The sequence below is a fragment of the Clytia hemisphaerica genome, unplaced genomic scaffold (assembly GCF_902728285.1).
Source record: "Clytia hemisphaerica strain Z4C2 unplaced genomic scaffold, Clytia hemisphaerica genome assembly, whole genome shotgun sequence".
NCBI lineage: Eukaryota > Metazoa > Cnidaria > Hydrozoa > Leptothecata > Clytiidae > Clytia > Clytia hemisphaerica.
In genome coordinates this window covers 2850624-2870681 of record NW_027103917.1, presented here as the reverse complement: position 1 = coordinate 2870681, position 20058 = coordinate 2850624, and the positions used below count along the sequence as shown (strand labels likewise).

General features: G+C 37.8%; 2 protein-coding genes across 2 annotated transcripts; both read right to left on the bottom strand.

The window, feature by feature from the left end:
* Positions 1–31: 31 nt before the first annotated feature.
* Positions 32–19582, bottom strand: LOC136809472 (AP-1 complex subunit mu-1-like). The gene is made up of 9 exons (XM_067066006.1): positions 19334–19582; positions 5861–6085; positions 5053–5183; positions 4425–4696; positions 3659–3763; positions 2314–2582; positions 1617–1671; positions 717–863; positions 32–254 (listed from the first exon to the last, which is right to left on the bottom strand). The coding sequence occupies exons 1-9, from the start codon at positions 19373–19375 to the stop codon at positions 235–237; spliced, it is 1266 nt and encodes a 421-aa protein (XP_066922107.1). The 5' UTR covers positions 19376–19582; the 3' UTR covers positions 32–234.
* LOC136809503 (uncharacterized) lies at positions 8586–16553 on the bottom strand. The gene is made up of 3 exons (XM_067066041.1): positions 16023–16553; positions 8839–15841; positions 8586–8657 (listed from the first exon to the last, which is right to left on the bottom strand). Exon 2 carries the CDS (start codon positions 15335–15337, stop codon positions 9383–9385), a length of 5955 nt encoding a protein of 1984 aa, XP_066922142.1. The 5' UTR covers positions 15338–15841; positions 16023–16553; the 3' UTR covers positions 8586–8657; positions 8839–9382.
* Positions 19583–20058: the final 476 nt, after the last annotated feature.

Genomic DNA, 20058 nt, shown 5'->3' with positions numbered 1-20058 from the left:
TAACTAAATAGTGATTTAGAGTCGTTTGAAATTTCCCCATTTTGGTTATCTTAATATTTTCTTGAGTATCAAAAAAGAAACAAAAAAAATCTACAAAAAAATTTAATTAATTTATTTACTACAATTCGGTTGGTCGGTCGAGTTAAGTGAAGCTGAGTTGCGTTGAAAGAGTTTTCGAACGTTTTCCCCATGAGAGATTCGAAGGTTTTCCCCATCAGAGATTCGAATGATTTATCAAGTCCGAAGGGTGTAATCTGAAGAAAAAACGAGAGAAAGTTCTTTCGTGGTTTAAAAAAAAGACCTTTTGTGTCAAGTATTTGGGAACTGATTGTAGTATGATGCCTATATCTCCTCAATTTGATTAAGGTTTCTATGGTTACCGTCAGGTTACAAACTAACCCTTACTAAGTTTCTATAGCTCCAATCTCCCATACTCTCCCTAAAAAGTTAAGAATATCTTTACAAACCCTTTAAAACTTTAAAACATTTGAGAGTCGATAGATAATTCATACACATTCTTTGAAAGCTTTAAAAATAACTATACAAGTTTTATCATACATCAAACTGAACACTGTATACTTTTGTTTCATGCTTTTTTCGACCGTTTGGTCTCTGCTAGTTGAATAGTAATATAGGTCATTACTATCAACTTAGCAACGGTCAAGTACGCTTCAAAACGAGGCTAACAACAACAACAACAAAAATGAGACACTTACCACCATTTTGAGTAATGTATCGTACCCATGGCAACGCTTGGTAACCGCTTTTCTCGATGATCTTCAGATAACGCACTTGAATGCCGGATACGGTGAAATACGGAATCTCGAATTTGACAGCGATCGGTTTTCGTGATTCCGTTTCCTCTGTGGAATAGAAAATCGGGAAATTGGTATAGAATCTTTCTTAGTTTTAAAACATCATACGTGATTAGACATGTTTCGGTCACATTTTGCGAATATGGGAAAAAGTTGCGTTACTGGCTACGTATGACTTTTTGAATTGGACAAACTCGAGCCCAGACCCTCACGACCCTATCAATGTCTTAAGATGTATTGGTTAGATTGAAGGGTACCAATGTCTTAAGATGTATTGGTTAGATTGAAGGGTACCAATGTCTTAAGATGTATTGGTTAGATTGAAGGGTACCAATGTCTTAAGATGTATTGGTTAGATTGAAGGATGTCCAATGGTACCAATGTCTTAAGATGTATTGGGTTAGATTGAAGGGTCCAATGTCCAATGTCTTAAGATGTATTGGTTAGATTGAAGGGTACCAATGTCTTAAGATGTATTGGTTAGATTGAAGGGTACCAATGTCTTAAGATGTATTGGTTAGATTGAAGGGTACCAATGTCTTAAGATGTATTGGTTAGATGATTGAAGGGTATACCCAATGTCTTAAGATGTATTGGTTAGATTGAAGGATATTAAGAGTCTACGAGGTGAGGAAGTAAGATTGGGATTTAATCAATTGGGTCACCGTCTCAAGAAAACAAACTCGTATTGATTAAGCCTCGCGGGCGAAGCGTTTCATCCCTTAACAACTATTTATAGACTCTTAAATTTGCTGGTGATGAACAATTTTATTTGGAATAATGTCCGCTGGTCAGACTCACCTGATTCGACACTCGGAAGGCCAAAATGAGCTCGCATCAGATATTCTTTGCCACCCTGAAAATACAAAAGAAATATCAAGAAAGTTAGTACCAGGGACTTACAGGTCTAAACCCTTTGAGTAATATTTGCATGCATTAATAATTACACTCGACAGCACCACCCTAAAAGCTGTTAATCAGATTGTAAGATAAAGGTTTTGAGTCGACCCACATACTTTAGAAACTTTAGAAAGTATCCAAAAACTTGTGAATGGAGAAGTACAGCCAGTCACTGGGTAGCTGTCAATTAAACTGTCTGTGAAGGGAAGGTTAAGTAACTTGACCTCATTTAGAAATCAAATCAATTCTTCAAAAGCAAGTGAAGTTTAAAGGTTTGAACATTAATCCATTGTGCAGCACTGTTTTGGAAAACGGTTTTTCCATGTACTTTATGTATTTAAAGGGATGATAACCAGACCTTTTGCCTGCAGATTCCATAGATATTGAAGTTACAAGATATCGACTTCTAGAGCAAGAAGAAGTTTCCGTTGACATGGAAACTGTCAACACTTGACTTTGGAAAAAATCTAGATAAAAATCCATCTGATTAAGACTGTGCTGTGCGAATATTAAAAACGAAGCGCTTCACTTATCTAGAGAGATTCAAATACATATATAGTGGATAGATGTATAAGAGATACAAAAACATCGTCCTCACCTGAAAAGATTTGATGTTCCAAACAACGGCATTCTTCTCGGGCGCATATTTGACGTTTCCGATGGTAGTTTTAAATTTCGGTGAGTCTGCATCCTGGGGGACAGGGATGATGATCTCAACATTGTTAGCAGTGGATCGTTTCTTGAACTGACTCTTTGCTTTGATCATGTATTCGACTCGTGAATGAGAGTGCTTCTCGATCACGGATTCGATCCAGATGAGCGGTTTGACGTGTGTGTTTAAACGATATGACATCAACTCGAATTCGCCTGAAAAGTTCGGAACAACACAATCGTATCAAATCGTATTAAAGTGAAATTTCAAAATCAAACATTAAAAATTGTTAGGAGGGCATCCATCGGAAGCCCCTACTGAATCTAGTCACAGATAAACAGCTAGATAAACTCTGCTTTTTCTAGATTTTCTTTGCTTTGCTTGATTCATAGTTCTTCGTTACAATGCTTTTATGTTTTAATTTTTTTCGATCTTACAGTAGGACATAACCGTCGATATTCTATAAACTGTAAAAGTGAACGATACATTGAAAGGTCTTAGATATTAGTAAGGTTAAAAACATCGATAAATATCGAGTTTATGTATTTGCACTTTTGAGGACGGTAAAGTGACTGAAGCGCAATTCTGCCCCGCAATATTGAGGACGGTAAAAGTGCTGATTTACCGCCGTCCTCAGTTGGTCATGACCTAGCCAAATTAGAACCTTACCGTCTCCGTCGCTGAAAAACACACATACATATTAACTCGGTAATAAATCACGGTGACGGATGAATAATTTCTAGACTTCGTTCACTCTACAGGACTTTTCTACAGGCTAACCAGAGCGCAAGGCAACCTTGATTCTAGAAAGAATTGCTGCTGGATTTTTCGCTCTAGAAACAAAGGGAGTATACAACCACTGACCTTTATATACCCTGGACCAAGCTTCTCAATCCCAACCAAGCAAAATCTTTGATCGGAGTTTTTTGAAAAGTGGTACCCTAATGGCGGCACTACTCGATAGCGGTGTAAATGCATCGAGAGCGCTAGGTTATTTTGATGATGTAGCGGCGTTAGATATTAATTTTTAACATTGCAATGGCTTCTCCTCGGGTAATTCAAAAAAAAACTCCAATCAAAGATGGCAGATATTGCTTGGTCCAGGGTTATAAAGGTCAGTGTATACTACACATGTAAGTCCAGCTTGCTTTCCACTTGTAGAAAAGTTCAGTAGCGTGAACGAAGGCTAGAGTAAATTCGAATTTCGTCGATACCTAAACTCGCTATTTTCTATCCGAAGACCATTCAAGATTGAATAAGTTGCTTCGATTCTAAAAATAAATGGCCTTACCGTCCGGAGGGATGAATGAAATGGTTCGGTCGTTTTCGAAACGTGACAAGCGGACACATTGATGAAATTTAACATCTTCTAATTCAACCGCTTTACTCTTTGATCCTGAAAGATGAAAGGAAGCAGTATGGATTTCGGTATGCAAATTAATAAAGGACATATGTGACATACGTCTCCAAACCAAAGATTCACAAAGCCTAGAAAAATCCTACCTAGGTCACGTGAAATTACAATAGAATTTCAGCGCTTGACCAATCAGAATCTTCGCGGGTTTTCGAAAACAATAGCAACAATATTTTTTCCGATATTCACTTTTTTTGCGATGGCTTAAAGCCCGACATCTAGCCCTTCGGGTTTTATAAATCTGTGTGGTTCAAACAAAAAGAATCATCCTGATAATCCATTTGAAGCCTTTTTTATATGAAAAAATAGCGAGCTTGCGGAAAAATCTGCAGTAAAATGAATCATCCAAGTAAATAGCGCGCGTTTAGTCAGTTGATTGTCCTATTTGAAAATGGGATGTCTTCTTTCTGACATTGCATAATATGTAGATCATAAATATTAGAGCACTTTGATGTTTGATGGTCCAAGTAACTATTTTCTGTTGCCTTTGAAAGATCAGCAAAAAGCTTCATATATGCATAGCTCTTTTTAATAACTACCGCTTTAAAGTTCATTTCATCAGATGTCTTGAGAGTAAAACAGAACCATACAAGTGTTTCAAAAAGTATATTTGGTCCAAAATGAAAAAAAGACCTAAACTTACTGCCAGTATTCTCGAACAACACTTTATCGTTTAAACCGAGCCTTAACTCCGGCATTCCAGTCAGGTATACTTTCATCTTTACACTTCCAACGATTTCACTCCTCAACACATTGCCGTTAGTGTTGACCAAGAGGTTGACAGATTCAATGACATCCAAGAATACTTCGTTCTTGCGGTATTTTAAACCTTCTGTACGCCATGATACGGCGTTTGTTACTGCGGGTGGTGGGCGGGGTGCGGCCTCAAGTTTGTGACTTTGTTGTGTGATAAATCTGAAAGGAAAAATGATGTGTTTTCAGTTGGAACATGATTATTATTTTTGTCAACCATTTTCGCTTGCAGCTCTTGTCAGTTCAACATATATTTTCATATTTCTCTCTCACCAGGTTTAGCGATCAAAGAAGTCTTGGGACTCTGAAGAAAGCGACTCTCAAGTGTATGGCAGAGGCAGTTTTAACTGTGATTACTAAAAGAGCCATCCCTAAGACTGGGTCCTTGTCATTAAATGAAATGTTTTCTTTGCCATAGGGAAAGATACGTTTTTGAAGGGCTTTCATTCCGACAGTCGGCTGGTGTTTATTATTACAGGCAAAACTTTACAATTTAGGCACAAAACGAATTCTCTTACTCTTGAAGAATTTTGGTTTCAGTAGTTTGTGGATAACCAAAGTCCATGATCTCATCCATTAATTCGTAAATGAGAACGAAATTGTCTCGAATACTTTCTTCTTCCAGCTCTTTGAAGTATTCAATCAAAACCTAGATACAGTTAATAACACAATATAATTAAGGATAGAGAGAGAGAGAGATTCTTCGTTACACTTTCCTTTTAAGCAAAATCAACAATCTTTTTCAAAATCTTCGACAATTTCCAACAATATATGCATGTATGGTTGTTTATTAAATACTGCGGTAATCAGGACGAAATGCTACCCCCCCCATACCAAGAAAGCCACTGCAACATTGGGCTTTTTCAGAAAAAAATCGTGCACCCCCTGTTGAGGAGGTCCATTTCCGTTCCAAGGGGGTTTGAAATGCAGTGGAATTCCATAAGGGTAGACGAAAATCAGTCAAAAATAAGCGGAATTCCAAGGGGGTAATGATTGAAATTTTGTAAAAATTCGGAATTCCAGAGGGGTGTGATCTTAAAATTGCCTGGAATTCCAAGGGGGTAGGTCAAAAAGGTTGGACCTCCTCAACAGGGGGTGCAGGGTTTTTTTCTGGAAAAGCCCATTGGCATCGACAGATTGTATTCTTATGGAAATCTTTGTAATGATGATAAAGTCTTCATAGTATCCTCCTGACATCCCTTTTTTACTGGGGTGCTACAAATCCCAAGGACGAGGGTGGCTAAACGTTTTGGAAAGAGTTTAGTTGTGCACCCGGGGACACCATGGTCTTTGAGAGTTAACAAGTTAATTAAATAAACTATTTACCTGCACCAGTCGATGTAAGAAAGTGAAAATAAGAGCGACATTAGCATTGATTTTTGTTGAAGCGACGATGTACAGATTATTGTACTTGATGTAAACAAATGTGACGTCACCCCACACAACGATGGGAGTTGGGACGCTCTCTTCTTCTTGCTCCAACACCAAAGGGAGAAATTTCTCGATCGAATTTGATGTAATGTCTCCACGGTAATTTCGACTGATCAAACTCTAAAGAAAGAAATTAATTGTGGAATATAACAAAGAAAGAGATACATCTTGAAAGATATCGTTTGCCAGTGAGGGACCCCTTAACTTTAATTGGTACTTTTGCAACTAAGTACTAACATTTAGAGGAGGGGTTTATTAAGACCTTCCTTGGTAGCTTTGATAGTCCCAAAAGCCCTGTGTCTGAGATCTCAACGTTTTGCATTTGATGAAACAGTATTTCAAATTTTTCTAGAGGTAGGACACTTGCACTTGAAATTGCCATGTCTAATAATTATCTTTCCATAAAAATAATCTTCCTTGAAGAAACATTAATTTTCACTTTTATTGAATCTTTTTTGGGCAGAACTCTTCACAGGAAAAAATCATCTCTTCAGTGATTGCCTTTCCATTATTAAAACTTTGAGTATTTGGATGGGTCACAGGCAAGAAACAACAAAAATTTATTTATTCATTGATAAATTTTCTCCCTACTCTATGGTAGAGCATCTTCAGATCTAACATAACTCATAAAAAAACCTATCTTATAACATCTAGCATCTTCAGACATTTGCTTAAAAAATTATTTTTATTCCCTAGATAAAAAATTAATTAAGTTATTCTTATGAACAATAAAATCATTAATAAAAGACAATAAAATGATTATAAAAGATTTTCCCATATGTTTGATAAAAGTTTAATTTCTTCTTTTTTTTTAGTAAATTAGTTTTGTGTTCCTTAATTGCAACTGCCTCTTTGAATTTTCTCATTTTGAAATTCCTTTCTCTAAAAAGTACTTTTACATCATCAAACTCTGCCTCGTGATTGGTTTGTTTCAAGTGTTGAGACAAACCAGATACCTTTTCTTGCTCCCCGTTTGCACCTTGTTTATGTTCTTTCATTCTCGTTTCAATCGTTCTTCCCGTTTCTCCGATGTAATATTTCTCACAGTCTTTACAGTTTACTTTGTACACTACTCCTGACATATCTTGTGTTTCTACATTATTATTTGTTTTCACTTTCAATGCATTGCCCAACGTTTTTCCTTTTGTATTGACCAATTTTACGTTATAATGTTTACTTTTAGCTGAAATTTTCTCTGATATACCTTTTTCGTAGGGCAAATACATTTTTATCATATTTTCCTCATTTTCATCTCGAACTTTCTTTTTCTCGTTTGGTTTAAGAGATTCTTTTATGGTTCTCTTAACGACATTATTTGGGAAATCATTAAGTTGCATTGTTTTTTCGATATATTTCAATTCCTTGTGTAAATCCTCTTCGTTTGTACAAACTATCTTTGCACGTTTAGTCAACGTTTTGATTGTTGACACTTAAAGCGAATTAAATGCAATCAACACAGCTGTTAACTTTACTGCAGAGGAGGAGACTAACGGAGAAATACCATTCTTAGACTGTGTGGTCGCAAGGTCAACAGATAACAAATTGAAAACCAAAGTATTTAAGAAGAAAACACATACCGGCCAATACTCAAATTTTAATTCTAATCAACCATATCATGTGAAAGTGTCAACAATCAAAACGTTGACTAAACGTGCAAAGATAGTTTGTACAAACGAAGAGGATTTACACAAGGAATTGAAATATATCGAAAAAACAATGCAACTTAATGATTTCCCAAATAATGTCGTTAAGAGAACCATAAAAGAATCTCTTAAACCAAAACGAGAAAAAGAAAAGTTCGAGATGAAAATGAGGAAAAATATGATAAAAATGTATTTGCCCTACGAAAAAAGGTATATCAGAGAAAATTTCAGCTAAAAGTAAACATTATAACGTAAAATTGGTCAATACAAAAGGAAAAACGTTGGGCAATGCATTGAAAGTGAAAACAAATAATAATGTAGAAACACAAGATATGTCAGGAGTAGTGTACAAAGTAAACTGTAAAGACTGTGAGAAATATTACATCGGAGGGAAGAAACGGGAAGAACGATTGAAACGAGAATGAAAGAACATAAACAAGGTGCAAACGGGGAGCAAGAAAAGGTATCTGGTTTGTCTCAACACTTGAAACAAACCAATCACGAGGCAGAGTTTGATGATGTAAAAGTACTTTTTAGAGAAAGGAATTTCAAAATGAGAAAATTCAAAGAGGCAGTTGCAATTAAGGAACACAAAACTAATTTACTAAATAAAAAAGAAGAAATTAAACTTTTATCAAACATATGGGAAAATCTTTTATAATCATTTTATTGTCTTTTATTAATGATTTTATTGTTCATAAGAATAACTTAATTAATTTTTTATCTAGGGAATAAAAATAATTTTTTAAGCAAATGTCTGAAGATGCTAGATGTTATAAGATAGGTTTTTTTATGAGTTATGTTAGATCTGAAGATGCTCTACCATAGAGTAGGGAGAAAATTTATCAATGAATAAATAAATTTTTGTTGTTTCTTGCCTGTGACCCATCCAAATACTCAAAGTTTTAAAAAATCATCGATGCCCTAGGCTATGGATATGGTACTTTCCAGATCTGGAAAATTGTTTGTTTCTGTGGGGTTACCGGTGCTGGCGGGCATTAATCAGGCGAGTTTTGTACGATTTGTATTGATATTGATAAACCGTCAAACTAAATAATATAAAATGAAAATAGCGTAAGTATAAAGTTTGACAATGAAAGAAAATAAGCCTAAGTCTATGAGTGAATCTATAATTATGTAGGAAATAAATAAAATGTCTGAGATGAATAATATCTAAGTCACAAAAGTAAGAAAGTCCTAACTTAAGGTGTGTCAGAGAAAGAAACTTACCAGCTGGCCAAATGTGGATGCTGTGAAATGATGCCAGTAGGTAAATGAAAAGGTCAAATGTGTAAACAAACAAAATGAACCATGAATAAATCAAATCCAAAATCAAAATGTGAGCAGAGGCTGAGACTGAATGCGTGCTCACTGAGTGCCACATGGAACAATGGTAGCCATGTTGAATTTATGAAAATTGATGACTAAGTTGCATGATGCTTACTGTCTAGTGGCATTAGCAAGACTGACTTGAGACACACCTTTTATGCATAAGTCTACCATGTTGGCATGCCAATTCCAACATGATGACTCATCATAATGGTAGCCTGAGAAGTGAGGTCAAGGTCAAAGGTCAAATAAATTATGATGTCATGAATAAATTAGTATAAATAATTAGCTAATGAAAATAAATTATGATGTCATGAATAAATTAAATTAAATTGAATAAATTTTACTGAAATTGCATAAATTATAAAATTTTTGTTTTGTTTTGATTTTAAATTTTTTTTATATACAGATTCAAACATTAACTTAACACTCCCCCAAATGAAAATTAAACTTTGGAAGCGAAGTCTGTATTTTTGGCTAGTATGCCAAGTTCATGTAAATAATCACATTCATCTACATGATGAATTATTACCAGTCCACGTACAGCACGATGGGTTTCGCGCATAACAGTTTCATTTTCATTTCTATATACAAGTTTTGCCTTTCGTGGCAACAAGTCATCTCCAAACTCCAATTCCTTTATCAAACCGTATGTATATTTGTTTGATAATGATGATTCATGTTTAATGAACAAAACAATGTCTCCAACACTAATTTGATCGCTTACGTACCATTTCGTTTGCTTGACCAATTTTGGAACATGTACGGTGAGCCAAACGTCAAACCATGTATCGAATACCTTTTCGTTATCCTTCAGGATCTTGGTGGGATGATCGCAGAGTATGAGCCCGTCGATTGCTCTGTCGTTGTTTCTGCCTAGCATTAATCGATTTGGTGTAATGAGGTCTAGGCACTCGAAATCTCCGGTGACATCTCCAATAGCCAAGGGTAAGTTGTTGATTTGGTTAGCAATTGAAGCTGTTAATATCTCCCATTGGAGAATAGATAATCTTTGGTTGTTGAGTGATTTACTGATGGAATTGTTTATTTCTTGTATCTTCCGTTCAACTTTCCCATTCATATTATGTCCTTGAACGGGGCATACTTGGAAATCGACTTTCGTCTTGCTGAGATGGTGCTGCAAATCAAGTAGGTTGATATTCATTTCTTTGCAGCCCTTAACCAATTGGCTTCCTTCATCACACATTAGTCGTTTTGGGAATCCATGATCTGCAGCAAAGCGTGTAATGGCTTGGATGAAGGCTGTTGTTGAGTAATCATCCATTGTCTTGATCTTCACTGCACTTGTTGAACAGCAACAAAACACAATCAACCATACTTTGACAGTGGTACGTTTATGGTGCGGTGAATAAGATGAGTAAGGACCAGATAAATCCATTTGAGTGAAATAGAATGATGGTGCGATTGTCAAATTGAAGATTGGAATGGGTCCCATTGCCATTTGAACGGTGCGTTTTTCCAGAAATCTACATCTTTGACATGAGCGTTTGATCCTTTTCATGAGATTTCGGCCATTGATGATGAAGCATTTCTTTAAAACGTGTCGTAGAGTTGTTTCGATGCCACAATGCTGAGTGTTTGGATCGTGCCAATGAACTTCTGAAGCAATGCTGTAAGCAATTGGTGAGTTGTTGTCTAGGATTGGAACCATAAATGTTGTTGATGTGAGGTCTTTCATGGTGTCAGTGTAACGTCCAACGACAGAAACTTGTGTTGTTGGCAAGATTCTGCCCGTGTACATCAGAATGTCGTCCTTGATTTGTGAGATTTTGTCATACTTTGATTTTGGTAGAAAATGTTGTACTTCCATTGTGCCCTTTTGATAGAAATACTTTTCAGCTCTGATAATTTCTTCATTTGATAGGATGAGTGGTTTAGAAGTTTGGACAATCAACGTTTTCTTTTGTTTCCATTTTGATATGAAACTTTTGCAAAATCGAATAACATATGCCAGGATGCGAACAGTGATTGAAAATCTACGATGGTTAGGGTCGATCAGATATTTGGAGAATTGATACCTCTGTTTTGCAAGTTGAATTGGATCAGGTGTAGTTGAAGCATGATGAACAAGAATTGTCCTCTCTTTGTCGATTTCTTTGATGTCCGAGTCAGTTACTTTCAGGTCTTGAGCAGATTTGATTGGAAATTCCGTTGATGGAAGTCTCATCCAGTCCATACCGTTCATCCACTTTGAGTCTTGGCTGACATCAGCAATGGTTGCACCACGTCTGGTTCCAAGATCTGCAATCATGTTGTTTGTTGGTATGTAGAACCAGTCTTCTTTTGATTTGAAACGGTTGATCTCTACCACACGGTTTCTGACCCACAACTTCAGTGGCTTTTCATCGTTGGAGATCCAATGGAGAGCAATTTGTGAATCGGTGAATTTGAGTGAGGACTTGTGTAGTGTTCCAAATGATCTACGAACTACTTCACCAGTGTGAGTGTTGATAAGTGCGGCAAGTAGTTCAGCACGTGGCAATGAGAGTCCTTTTGGTACTGTGCGTGTTCTTGCAAACACAAGTTGGCAGGAGAATGAACCATTTTTTCGTTGGAATCGTGCATAGATGCAGGTGCAAATTAATGATTTGCTTGAGTCGCCAAAGTCCAATGTGTGTAGGTCTGTGTTGAGAGCATCGTCTGGTACAATGGCGCTTTTGAAACGTACTTCTCCGAGGTCTTTCATCATTTTGAAGTTGTCCAACCACATTTGACGGAGTTCATCAGGAATAGTATCATTCCAGTCAAGTTGTCGTGCTGTTAATTCGTGAAGATCGAGTTTCATTGAAGCAACGATTGGTGACATTTTCCCTGTCAGATCGAAAATTTCTGCAACTTTGGATGCACAATCTCTACGTGTTAGCTTGTCCGGAATGATGTTAGATGCTTTTGAAGATTTCTTTCCCCTCCTCTTCTTGGAGAAATTGAGGTCTGAGATACTGAGTGTGAGTTCGTCTGTTTCAGGGAACCATCTCATTCCTCCAACAGAGATGGTTGAACCATCTTCTGATAAGTCTTCGGTTGGTTTCATTCCAGAGAAAGTGAAGCCTTTGAGAGTGAAGTTTCCTCTGTTGATGACAGACTGTAGTTCATCTGCACGTTTGAATGCTTCTTTGGTGGATGACTCTCCTGTGATACAGTCATCAACGTAGACGTCTTCTTTGATGATACGGTTGACTTCAGGGTAGTCCTTGCTGAAGAGTTGACCAATGGATCGCAGACCACATTCCGCTTGATTTCCTGATGATCGGACTCCGTAAATGAGCGTCTTAATGATTTTTTCTTTAGGGATTTTTGATGGATCCAAGTCTTTTTGCCATATGTACCTCTGGAATTGCCAGTGCTCTTGATGTAGATTAATGGTGTTGTACATCTTTCGGATGTCAGTGTGGATGCCAATCAGGTGTGTTGACCAACGGATGAGAAGATTTTGCAGTTTGTTGTAGTTGTTTTGTCCTTTGGCCAGGATGTCATTGAGGCTGACACCAGATGATGTTGGATGGGATGCATCAAATACAACACGGCACGGAGTGCTGACAGAACTCTCCTTCCAGACGGCACGCCATGGAATGAAATTTTGGTTGGTTGTTTCCCTCAGTGTTGATTGTTGCTCAGGTGTAAGGTTTTCGACATACTCAACGTACCCAAGCTTTTGCAACTTGGCTTCCGATTCAAGGATGTCGCCTTTGTCTTTGTTGTTCTCTGGACGATCAAGTTTCTTCAGTTGTTGATAATAGATACGAGAAGCAATGTCTTTGTTGGGAGCGAGCTTTGATGGTCTGTCGATAAAGGGTAATTTAGCTTTTATCGTTTGGGTGTCCAGATTGATGTCAAGTGAAGCGTCAATGATGCTCTGTTCAACTTCCTCCTTGATGCTGATTTCACGTTGGTGTTCTGAATTCTTGCAATCTTTACAATTTCGACAACTGACACAGCGATAAGTAATTTCGGAGCCAGTTGATTCAGATGTTTCGAAACGTTTGATACTTCTGGATGGAAATGAGAGATGAGATGCATCTGGGTTGATGTTGATTCCATCTTTGTAGATTTTGTATTGACGGGTGAAGAATCCTGACATGTTAGAAGTGCCATAGAATTGATTGTGAATGGCGGTGAAAATTTGATGTGGACCACCAATGATGCCTGAACCTCCATCACTGTTGCGAAAGACTGATTGATAGATTGCCAGACCAGAAGGTAGTTGATATATAAGTTTAGGATAATACCTGTTGTATTTGATACCAAGCATCAGATGAACATCTCCACCAACATGGGCTGATGGCTTTGGAAGAGTTGACGGATCTTTTGAGTACGTCTTGCAGATTTGTTGGAATACTTCAGTCAATGGATAGCGTGGAAAGGATGATGTGATCTGGTCCATACACACGCCTCTGAGGGATGCTAGTTGGCCATTCATCATGGGTATCTGGACGTTGTATGTTCCAAGTGTTGTTTGTGTCGAGGTGCCAACTCCACCAATTGATGTGATCTCTGATGACTCTTGAGTGACATTCGTACCAAGCTTCTTGATTGCACTGTGTTTCACGATAAAGTCACTGCAACCACTGTCGAAGAAAACTGTGAATACCTTGTGGTTGATGACAACGTTTTGAAGTAGGTAGATGCCTTCATCGTCACTTGTTGATTGATAGTCTTGTGAAGTGGATGGATTTGATGAAGGTGTTGTTTTGAAGCACGAATGGAATGAAAGACTTATGTTCTTTGTGAATGGTGGTAGGTTTGGATTCTTCAGGTACTTCGACTTGTATTTCTCGAGAAGTTTCTTGTTTGCATCCGTGTCTTTGTGATCGTGACAGACAAGGATATGTTTACGTGGGTAGTCTTGATGTGATGCGTGCGGACATGCAAAGTCACGTTGACATTTGCCTTCTTTGTGTCGCCCATGTGAGATGCTTGCTCCTGGGAAGAGACATTGATAGCAGTATCCTTTTGCTTGGAGAACAGCATAACGGTTGGCAGGACTCAACTCAGCAAATTTGTGACATGTGTGATATTGGATGATTTGCTTTCCGGCTGGACCTTTTGATGGAAGGTGATTGTCTTGTCCAGGCTCGGAGTCGCAGATATTGCACAGTCTATTGTCTGGGTTGTTGTAGTAGCCTGATCTGCCTTTGCCGTTAGGTCCTCTGTCAGTCCTGGGTGGTTTGGGTTTGTCGAGGTACGTCTGGGTGACAGTCAATTTGGTTTGTTGTAGCTTCTGTTCTTGCTCGAGATACTTGACAAAATGGTACCATGATTGTCTTGGTGTGAAGTCTTCATCTGTACTTTTGCGTAGCCATCTTGTAAGTGTTGGTTCACCGAGAAGACTATAAATGTGGTGTAAGCCTTCACTGTAGTAGAGATGTTGTTCGATACCATGGATTTCAGCGAGTTGGATGATCTCTTTGATGGCGGTGATGAGCCGGCTTAGTGAATGTGCCAACTCATGATTTTTGCTTTTAGATAATGGTTCCATTGAAGCTACATGTTTGATCTTCTTTGATAGCATCATCTTGACGTCTCCGTAGGCGAACTTCAGTTGCTTCCAGATGTTGTCGATGTCGTTCATGCTCTTGACCATACTCAGTGCTGGTCCTTTAAGGAAGTTGTTCTTTAAGAGTTCTGGTAGAAGGTGTTTTGGTGTCGTGTGTAGGTGCAATTTGTTGAATTTGTCTTTGAACGTGTAGAAATCGTCTGTGTCGGCACCAGAGAACTTGTGGAGGGTGATGTTGAGCTTTGAGTTGTTGAAAAGTTTTTGCTTATATACATCTCGATCTTTGATTTGTTTGTCCAATGATTCATAAAAGGTACTTTTCAAAGATGTCATAAGTTTGTAATTGACACCAATATTTGAAACTACAGTTTTTGTTTCAGTTTTTGTAAACTCAGTTTGTAAAATAAGTTCATACTTTTTGACGACTTTGTTGATGATGTCTGTTTTGTGTGACTTGTCATTCTTTATCTCGATTAGCTCAGCATCGGTTATGTCGTCTAGTGATTGTTGAAAGTATGTGGTAAGTTCAGTTAACAAGCGTATTATCTCAGTCACAGTGAACTCCATTGATTCGGTATGTCGTTTTTGAGCATCTGTAGTTTGCTTTACTTGAGCAGCTGTCGCAGCTTGCTTGAATTCACGAGCTAATTTGAAGTACTCTCTGATGTCTTGAAGGGTCTTTTCTATACCTTCAATAAGTTCTTTATTCAGATTTTCAGTTTTAAAGAGTTTTTTGAAGTTTCGTAATGGAATTCGTAAGTCTAGCAATTGGGTGACAATAGCGTCATTCTCAGCTATGGTGTCTGATGAAATTGGATTCTCGATGATGAGGTCCGTGATCTCTTCGATGAGTATTTCTGCCTCCACTTCAGCTTTGGGAGACATGATGTGCCTTGATAGCTCGATATCAGATTGAGTTGAATGGGGTACCTTTGGTTTGATGTCAACTTGCTTGGATGATTCAGTTGGTAAGGTATCCTCTTGACTTCGATCGGATGTGTCCGGTGATTTGTAAGATGTGTCCGGTGATTTGTCGGATGTGTCCGGTGATTTGTCGGATGTGTCCGGTGATTTGTTGGATGTGTCTGGTGATTCGTAAGATGTGTCCAGTAGTTGTTCGGATGTTTCCGGTGATTCGTCTAGTGATTACCTTCCGAGTGAATTGAATACACTGTAGTCCGATATTCTTTTGGTCTTTCTAGTCGATCTGCGTAAGGACATTTGATGTTGATAAGTGATGACTGATTGCCTGAGTGATGGATGACGAATTGGTCTGATTGACTGGTCGCCTTGATGATTGGATCTGTTTGACTGTGGGGTTACCGGTGCTGGCGGGCATTAATCAGGCGAGTTTTGTACGATTTGTATTGATATTGATAAACCGTCAAACTAAATAATGTAAAATGAAAATAGCGTAAGTATAAAGTTTGACAATGAAAGAAAATAAGCCTAAGTCTATGAGTGAATCTATAATTATGTAGGAAATAAATAAAATGTCTGAGATGAATAATATCTAAGTCACAAAAGTAAGAAAGTCCTAACTTAAGGTGTGTCAGAGAAAGAAACTTACCAGCTGGCCAAATGTGGATGCTGTGAAATGATGCCAGTAGGTAAATGAAAAGGTCAAATGTGTAAACAAACAAAATGAACCATGAATAAATCAAATCCAAAATCAAAATGTGAGCAGAGGCTGAGACTGAATGCGTGCTCACTGAGTGCCACATGGAACAATGGTAGCCATGTTGAATTTATGAAAATTGATGACTAAGTTGCATGATGCTTACTGTCTAGTGGCATTAGCAAGACTGACTTGAGACACACCTTTTATGCATAAGTCTACCATGTTGGCATGCCAATTCCAACATGATGACTCATCATAATGGTAGCCTGAGAAGTGAGGTCAAGGTCAAAGGTCAAATAAATTATGATGTCATGAATAAATTAGTATAAATAATTAGCTAATGAAAATAAATTATGATGTCATGAATAAATTAAATTAAATTGAATAAATTTTACTGAAATTGCATAAATTATAAAATTTTTGTTTTGTTTTGATTTTAAATTTTTTTTTTATATACAGATTCAAACATTAACTTAACAGTTTCCCTAACCATTCCCTAACTAGGGAAGGTACAACAGCTCCCTAACTAAGTAACTGACATAGCGTCAGCCCCCCCCCCTAGAAAGTGGGGGGGGGTTACACCCTAAAATATCCCTAAATAAAGAGGGGCTGGAAGTGCACCACTTTTTTGGAGGGACCTAATATACTTGGCGGGAGCTAAAATCTCATCACAAAGTGTGGGGGCTTAATACTTCAACTTAATGATTGGCTTCAATTAGTCAATCTAAAGCTCATGAAGCTGAAAATTTTCGCCTGTGGCGCAAAATTCAAATGTAAAATATGAAAATTTACATTTGAATTACTTGAATTCTTGAATCTTTGGGGGGACTTAAATGTCAGGCGCGACCTAAACCCAGGCTGACGCTATGACTGATAGATTCTCAATTTCCCTATTAGTGAAAGGTAGTTTTTTCTAGTGAAACCCCTAAATAGTTTGATCTTGTTATAAGTTAGACACTTATCACACTAAACACAGCATCTAAAAAAGGGGTAATTTTACATGCAGAATGTGATGATTAATAGTTTTTTTGAAATTCTTTTGCAATGCTATGTTGAAAACAAAACCAAAGAATAAAGGTCAAAACTGTCATGCAACATAATGATAAGCTCTACTTTGATAGCTTTAACTAGTACCTTATAACAAGGTGGAAGCAGGTGGAAGGGTGGTTTAGACATAAACTTGGTAAGGTTTTTTTATTCCCAGGCCCAAAAAATACTTTCACTTTAATGCTCGCATGGGAACAAACTCAAAGGGAGTCAGACTTTTTAAAAGAATCAGTGGAAAAGAGTTTATTTAAAAAGTGCTTACATCAGAGAAGTTGATCATTGAGACATTTTAAATTTTTGTTCAATTTCTAGGGGCATTGCTGTAATAAGAAATCAAGGGGTGATGGGAACCAAAAATCTTTAACGAACCACCTTTGGGCTTTCGGTGTGCAATTTTGGAGACCCCAACTGTTTGAATGATGTTTTTTATCAGGCCTATTTTTGAGGAATCTCCGACCCTCGCTGTTTCTCAACTGTTTTACGACATGAAAATAATATTGAACTGATGGGAAGTGCGTTTTCAGGTATAATAAGCACCCGTAATTTATAAGCTAAATCCTTTTGTCTTTGTAAAATTAAGCTTTAAATCATTAAAAAACTTTAGTTTATCTTAGATTTATTTTGTTGAAATAAAAAACTGTAGCTAAATGCATGGTCCTGTTGTTAAGGTCAATGGATTTGGATTTCAAGTTTACCGTAACATTGAATTTCCGAATTTGATGCGGCCAAGTTGTCATTATTCATTATCTTATGGAGATAATTTCCGAACTTTACAAAACGCCATGTGGCACGGAAAATTATCTCCACAAAAATAAAAAAAATCATCATGGGACATTTTAGTGCCGTCGGCAAATTATTTTTTGCTGGCGTGGAGTGGAGTGGCTGTTCTTTAAAAGTGCCAAAATTTTTGATTTGAAAATGACATAACTTTGTAAGTATTTTCAAAGTTTGGTTTCCAAAAAATGAGGGAAAAATTTTGCCCTGTCCACCCTAGAGCAGGTGTCGTGTTGCCGTCATGGTTTGTGTAGAACGGGGCGACCCTGTGTCTTTAGGCAATCATCGAAAAAATGCTCTGTTCGCGTCACAACAGGTGTTAAAAATGCATGCGGGCGGACGGGCGGTGGAAAAAATTCCCTTTTTTTTTTTAATCAAGCCAGTAATTCCGGACGGGTGGTGACACAAACAAAACAATTTTTCAAAGGCCACCAGAGTGATTAAGAAAAATCTATACTTTAGGCGGCAATCAAAAATATGTTCATTTCGCGTCCTCATTGGGTCTAAAAAGTGAGTCGGTCGGTCGGTCATAAAGAATTTCGGGTTTCCATTTTTCCATCCATTTTTGGAGTGCATTCTTGGAGTAAACTGCCAGCCAGCCAGCAGCTAAAACAACCGCGTGTAATGGTTGGTTTAAAATTATGACCTTTGAAAACTTGTGACCTCCGACACCAAAATGGCGCATGTAATGATAAACAAAGTCAAAATGCTGCGAATGCGCTAGAAATTGCTCACAAAAAATCGACAACAATAAAATTTTCGAATGAAGGAAGGGTCATGACAGAAAAAGTCCGACAAATTTACCGACTCACCGACTCAATTCTACTCAATTTTCGAGAGTCGGTCGGGCGACCCGAAACGAAGATTTTTGTGATTGCCGCCTTAAGAGAACAAATTGCTTTTGCCAGATATTTTTTCCGCGTCTCCGCACCAGAGAATCAGCGGAATATATGATGCGAGCGGGTGACGCGAATAGAACAATTTTTCGATGGTCGCCTTAGGGGTTTTTAGAGTTTCTCATATATTTTGCTAGCAACTTGTGAAGCGTCTTGTGAATCGAGGTGGAGTCTGGATCGCTTTGCAACCCTCTTTATACATTACGGCTAGTCACAGATTTTGCACAGTCTGAATCAAGACAAATGCTTGCAGAGTTTGATGCAGAATCATCAGGGTATCTTCAATTGGGGTTACTTTCATAAGCGAGGGGTAACTTTCATCAACTCTAAACAACAGATTTCTCTGGTCGGCAATTTCCAAAAGTAAAGAAAAACAACACACAACTTGTTTATAACTTGTTACATTCTATCTACATTCAATTAAAAATTACAGACCAGAAAAATCTGCTGTTTGGAGTTGATGAAAGAAACCCCTTGCTTATGAAAGTAACCCCAACTGACGGTATTTTTCTCAACTGGCCAAAAGATAAATAAAGCTCTCACCTTTCCCTTGAGATCAAGGATGGAAACAGTAGACATAGACATCTTGCTAGATTGATTTGTAGAGAGTCAGGACTATCTAATTCGAATAACCATTCATGAACGTTAGAATAAAAACATCTAAAAACTTAGGCTGATGTGAGCATTAAAAAAATCTACCACCTTTTCAATGCACTGCTCGGGCTACCATTTTAAGAATCATATTGACTTGATAGCCCCCGTCAAAACAAAGGAATTTTGGAACGATCTGAAGTAGCAGAATTGGGAATGATGAACGACTTGAAATCGCAAAAGAAAATGGGCGTGGTACGTGGTACCGGTCAGCAGAACATAGGGGAACATAGAGAAAAAGGGCCGCAAAAGGGGAGGGTGGAGTTGAAAATAGCAGTCCCCCCCCGGATTATGGTTTTTACGACCCTCAGCGCCGCTAAGAGCGGTACGTATTTTGAAGAACCAAATAAATTGCAACCCTTAAGGGGGCGGCATATAAACCCGTACCCTTCATTTATTTAGGTAAACCCCTACACCTGAGCACAACTACTTTAGGCTCGCGGATGTTCTTATTTTTTTCTACAGAATTCAGTCCCATGTAGGGCCTATTTTCGAACCTCAGCGGCCCACCCCATCGATGGGAGAGGGGGTACAGATTCTTGGATTCTAGAGTATTGAACAATTCAGAAACCATTCTTATTCTCCAGGGGGTACAGATTCTTGGATTCTAGAGTATT

Excerpts from the sequence above, each read along its gene's own strand:
- LOC136809503 (XM_067066041.1), bottom strand. The coding sequence starts at position 15,337 with ATGTCTCCCAAAGCTGAAGTGGAGGCAGAAATACTCATCGAAGAGATC.
- LOC136809472 (XM_067066006.1), bottom strand. The coding sequence starts at position 19,375 with ATGTCTATGTCTACTGTTTCCATCCTTGATCTCAAGGGAAAG. Across the intron at positions 4,697-5,052 it reads GAAACCAAAATTCTTCAAGA|ATTTATCACACAACAAAGTC; the intron begins GTAAGAGAATTC and ends TTTTCCTTTCAG. Across the intron at positions 3,764-4,424 it reads GTTGTTCGAGAATACTGGCA|GATCAAAGAGTAAAGCGGTT; the intron begins GTAAGTTTAGGT and ends TTCATCTTTCAG.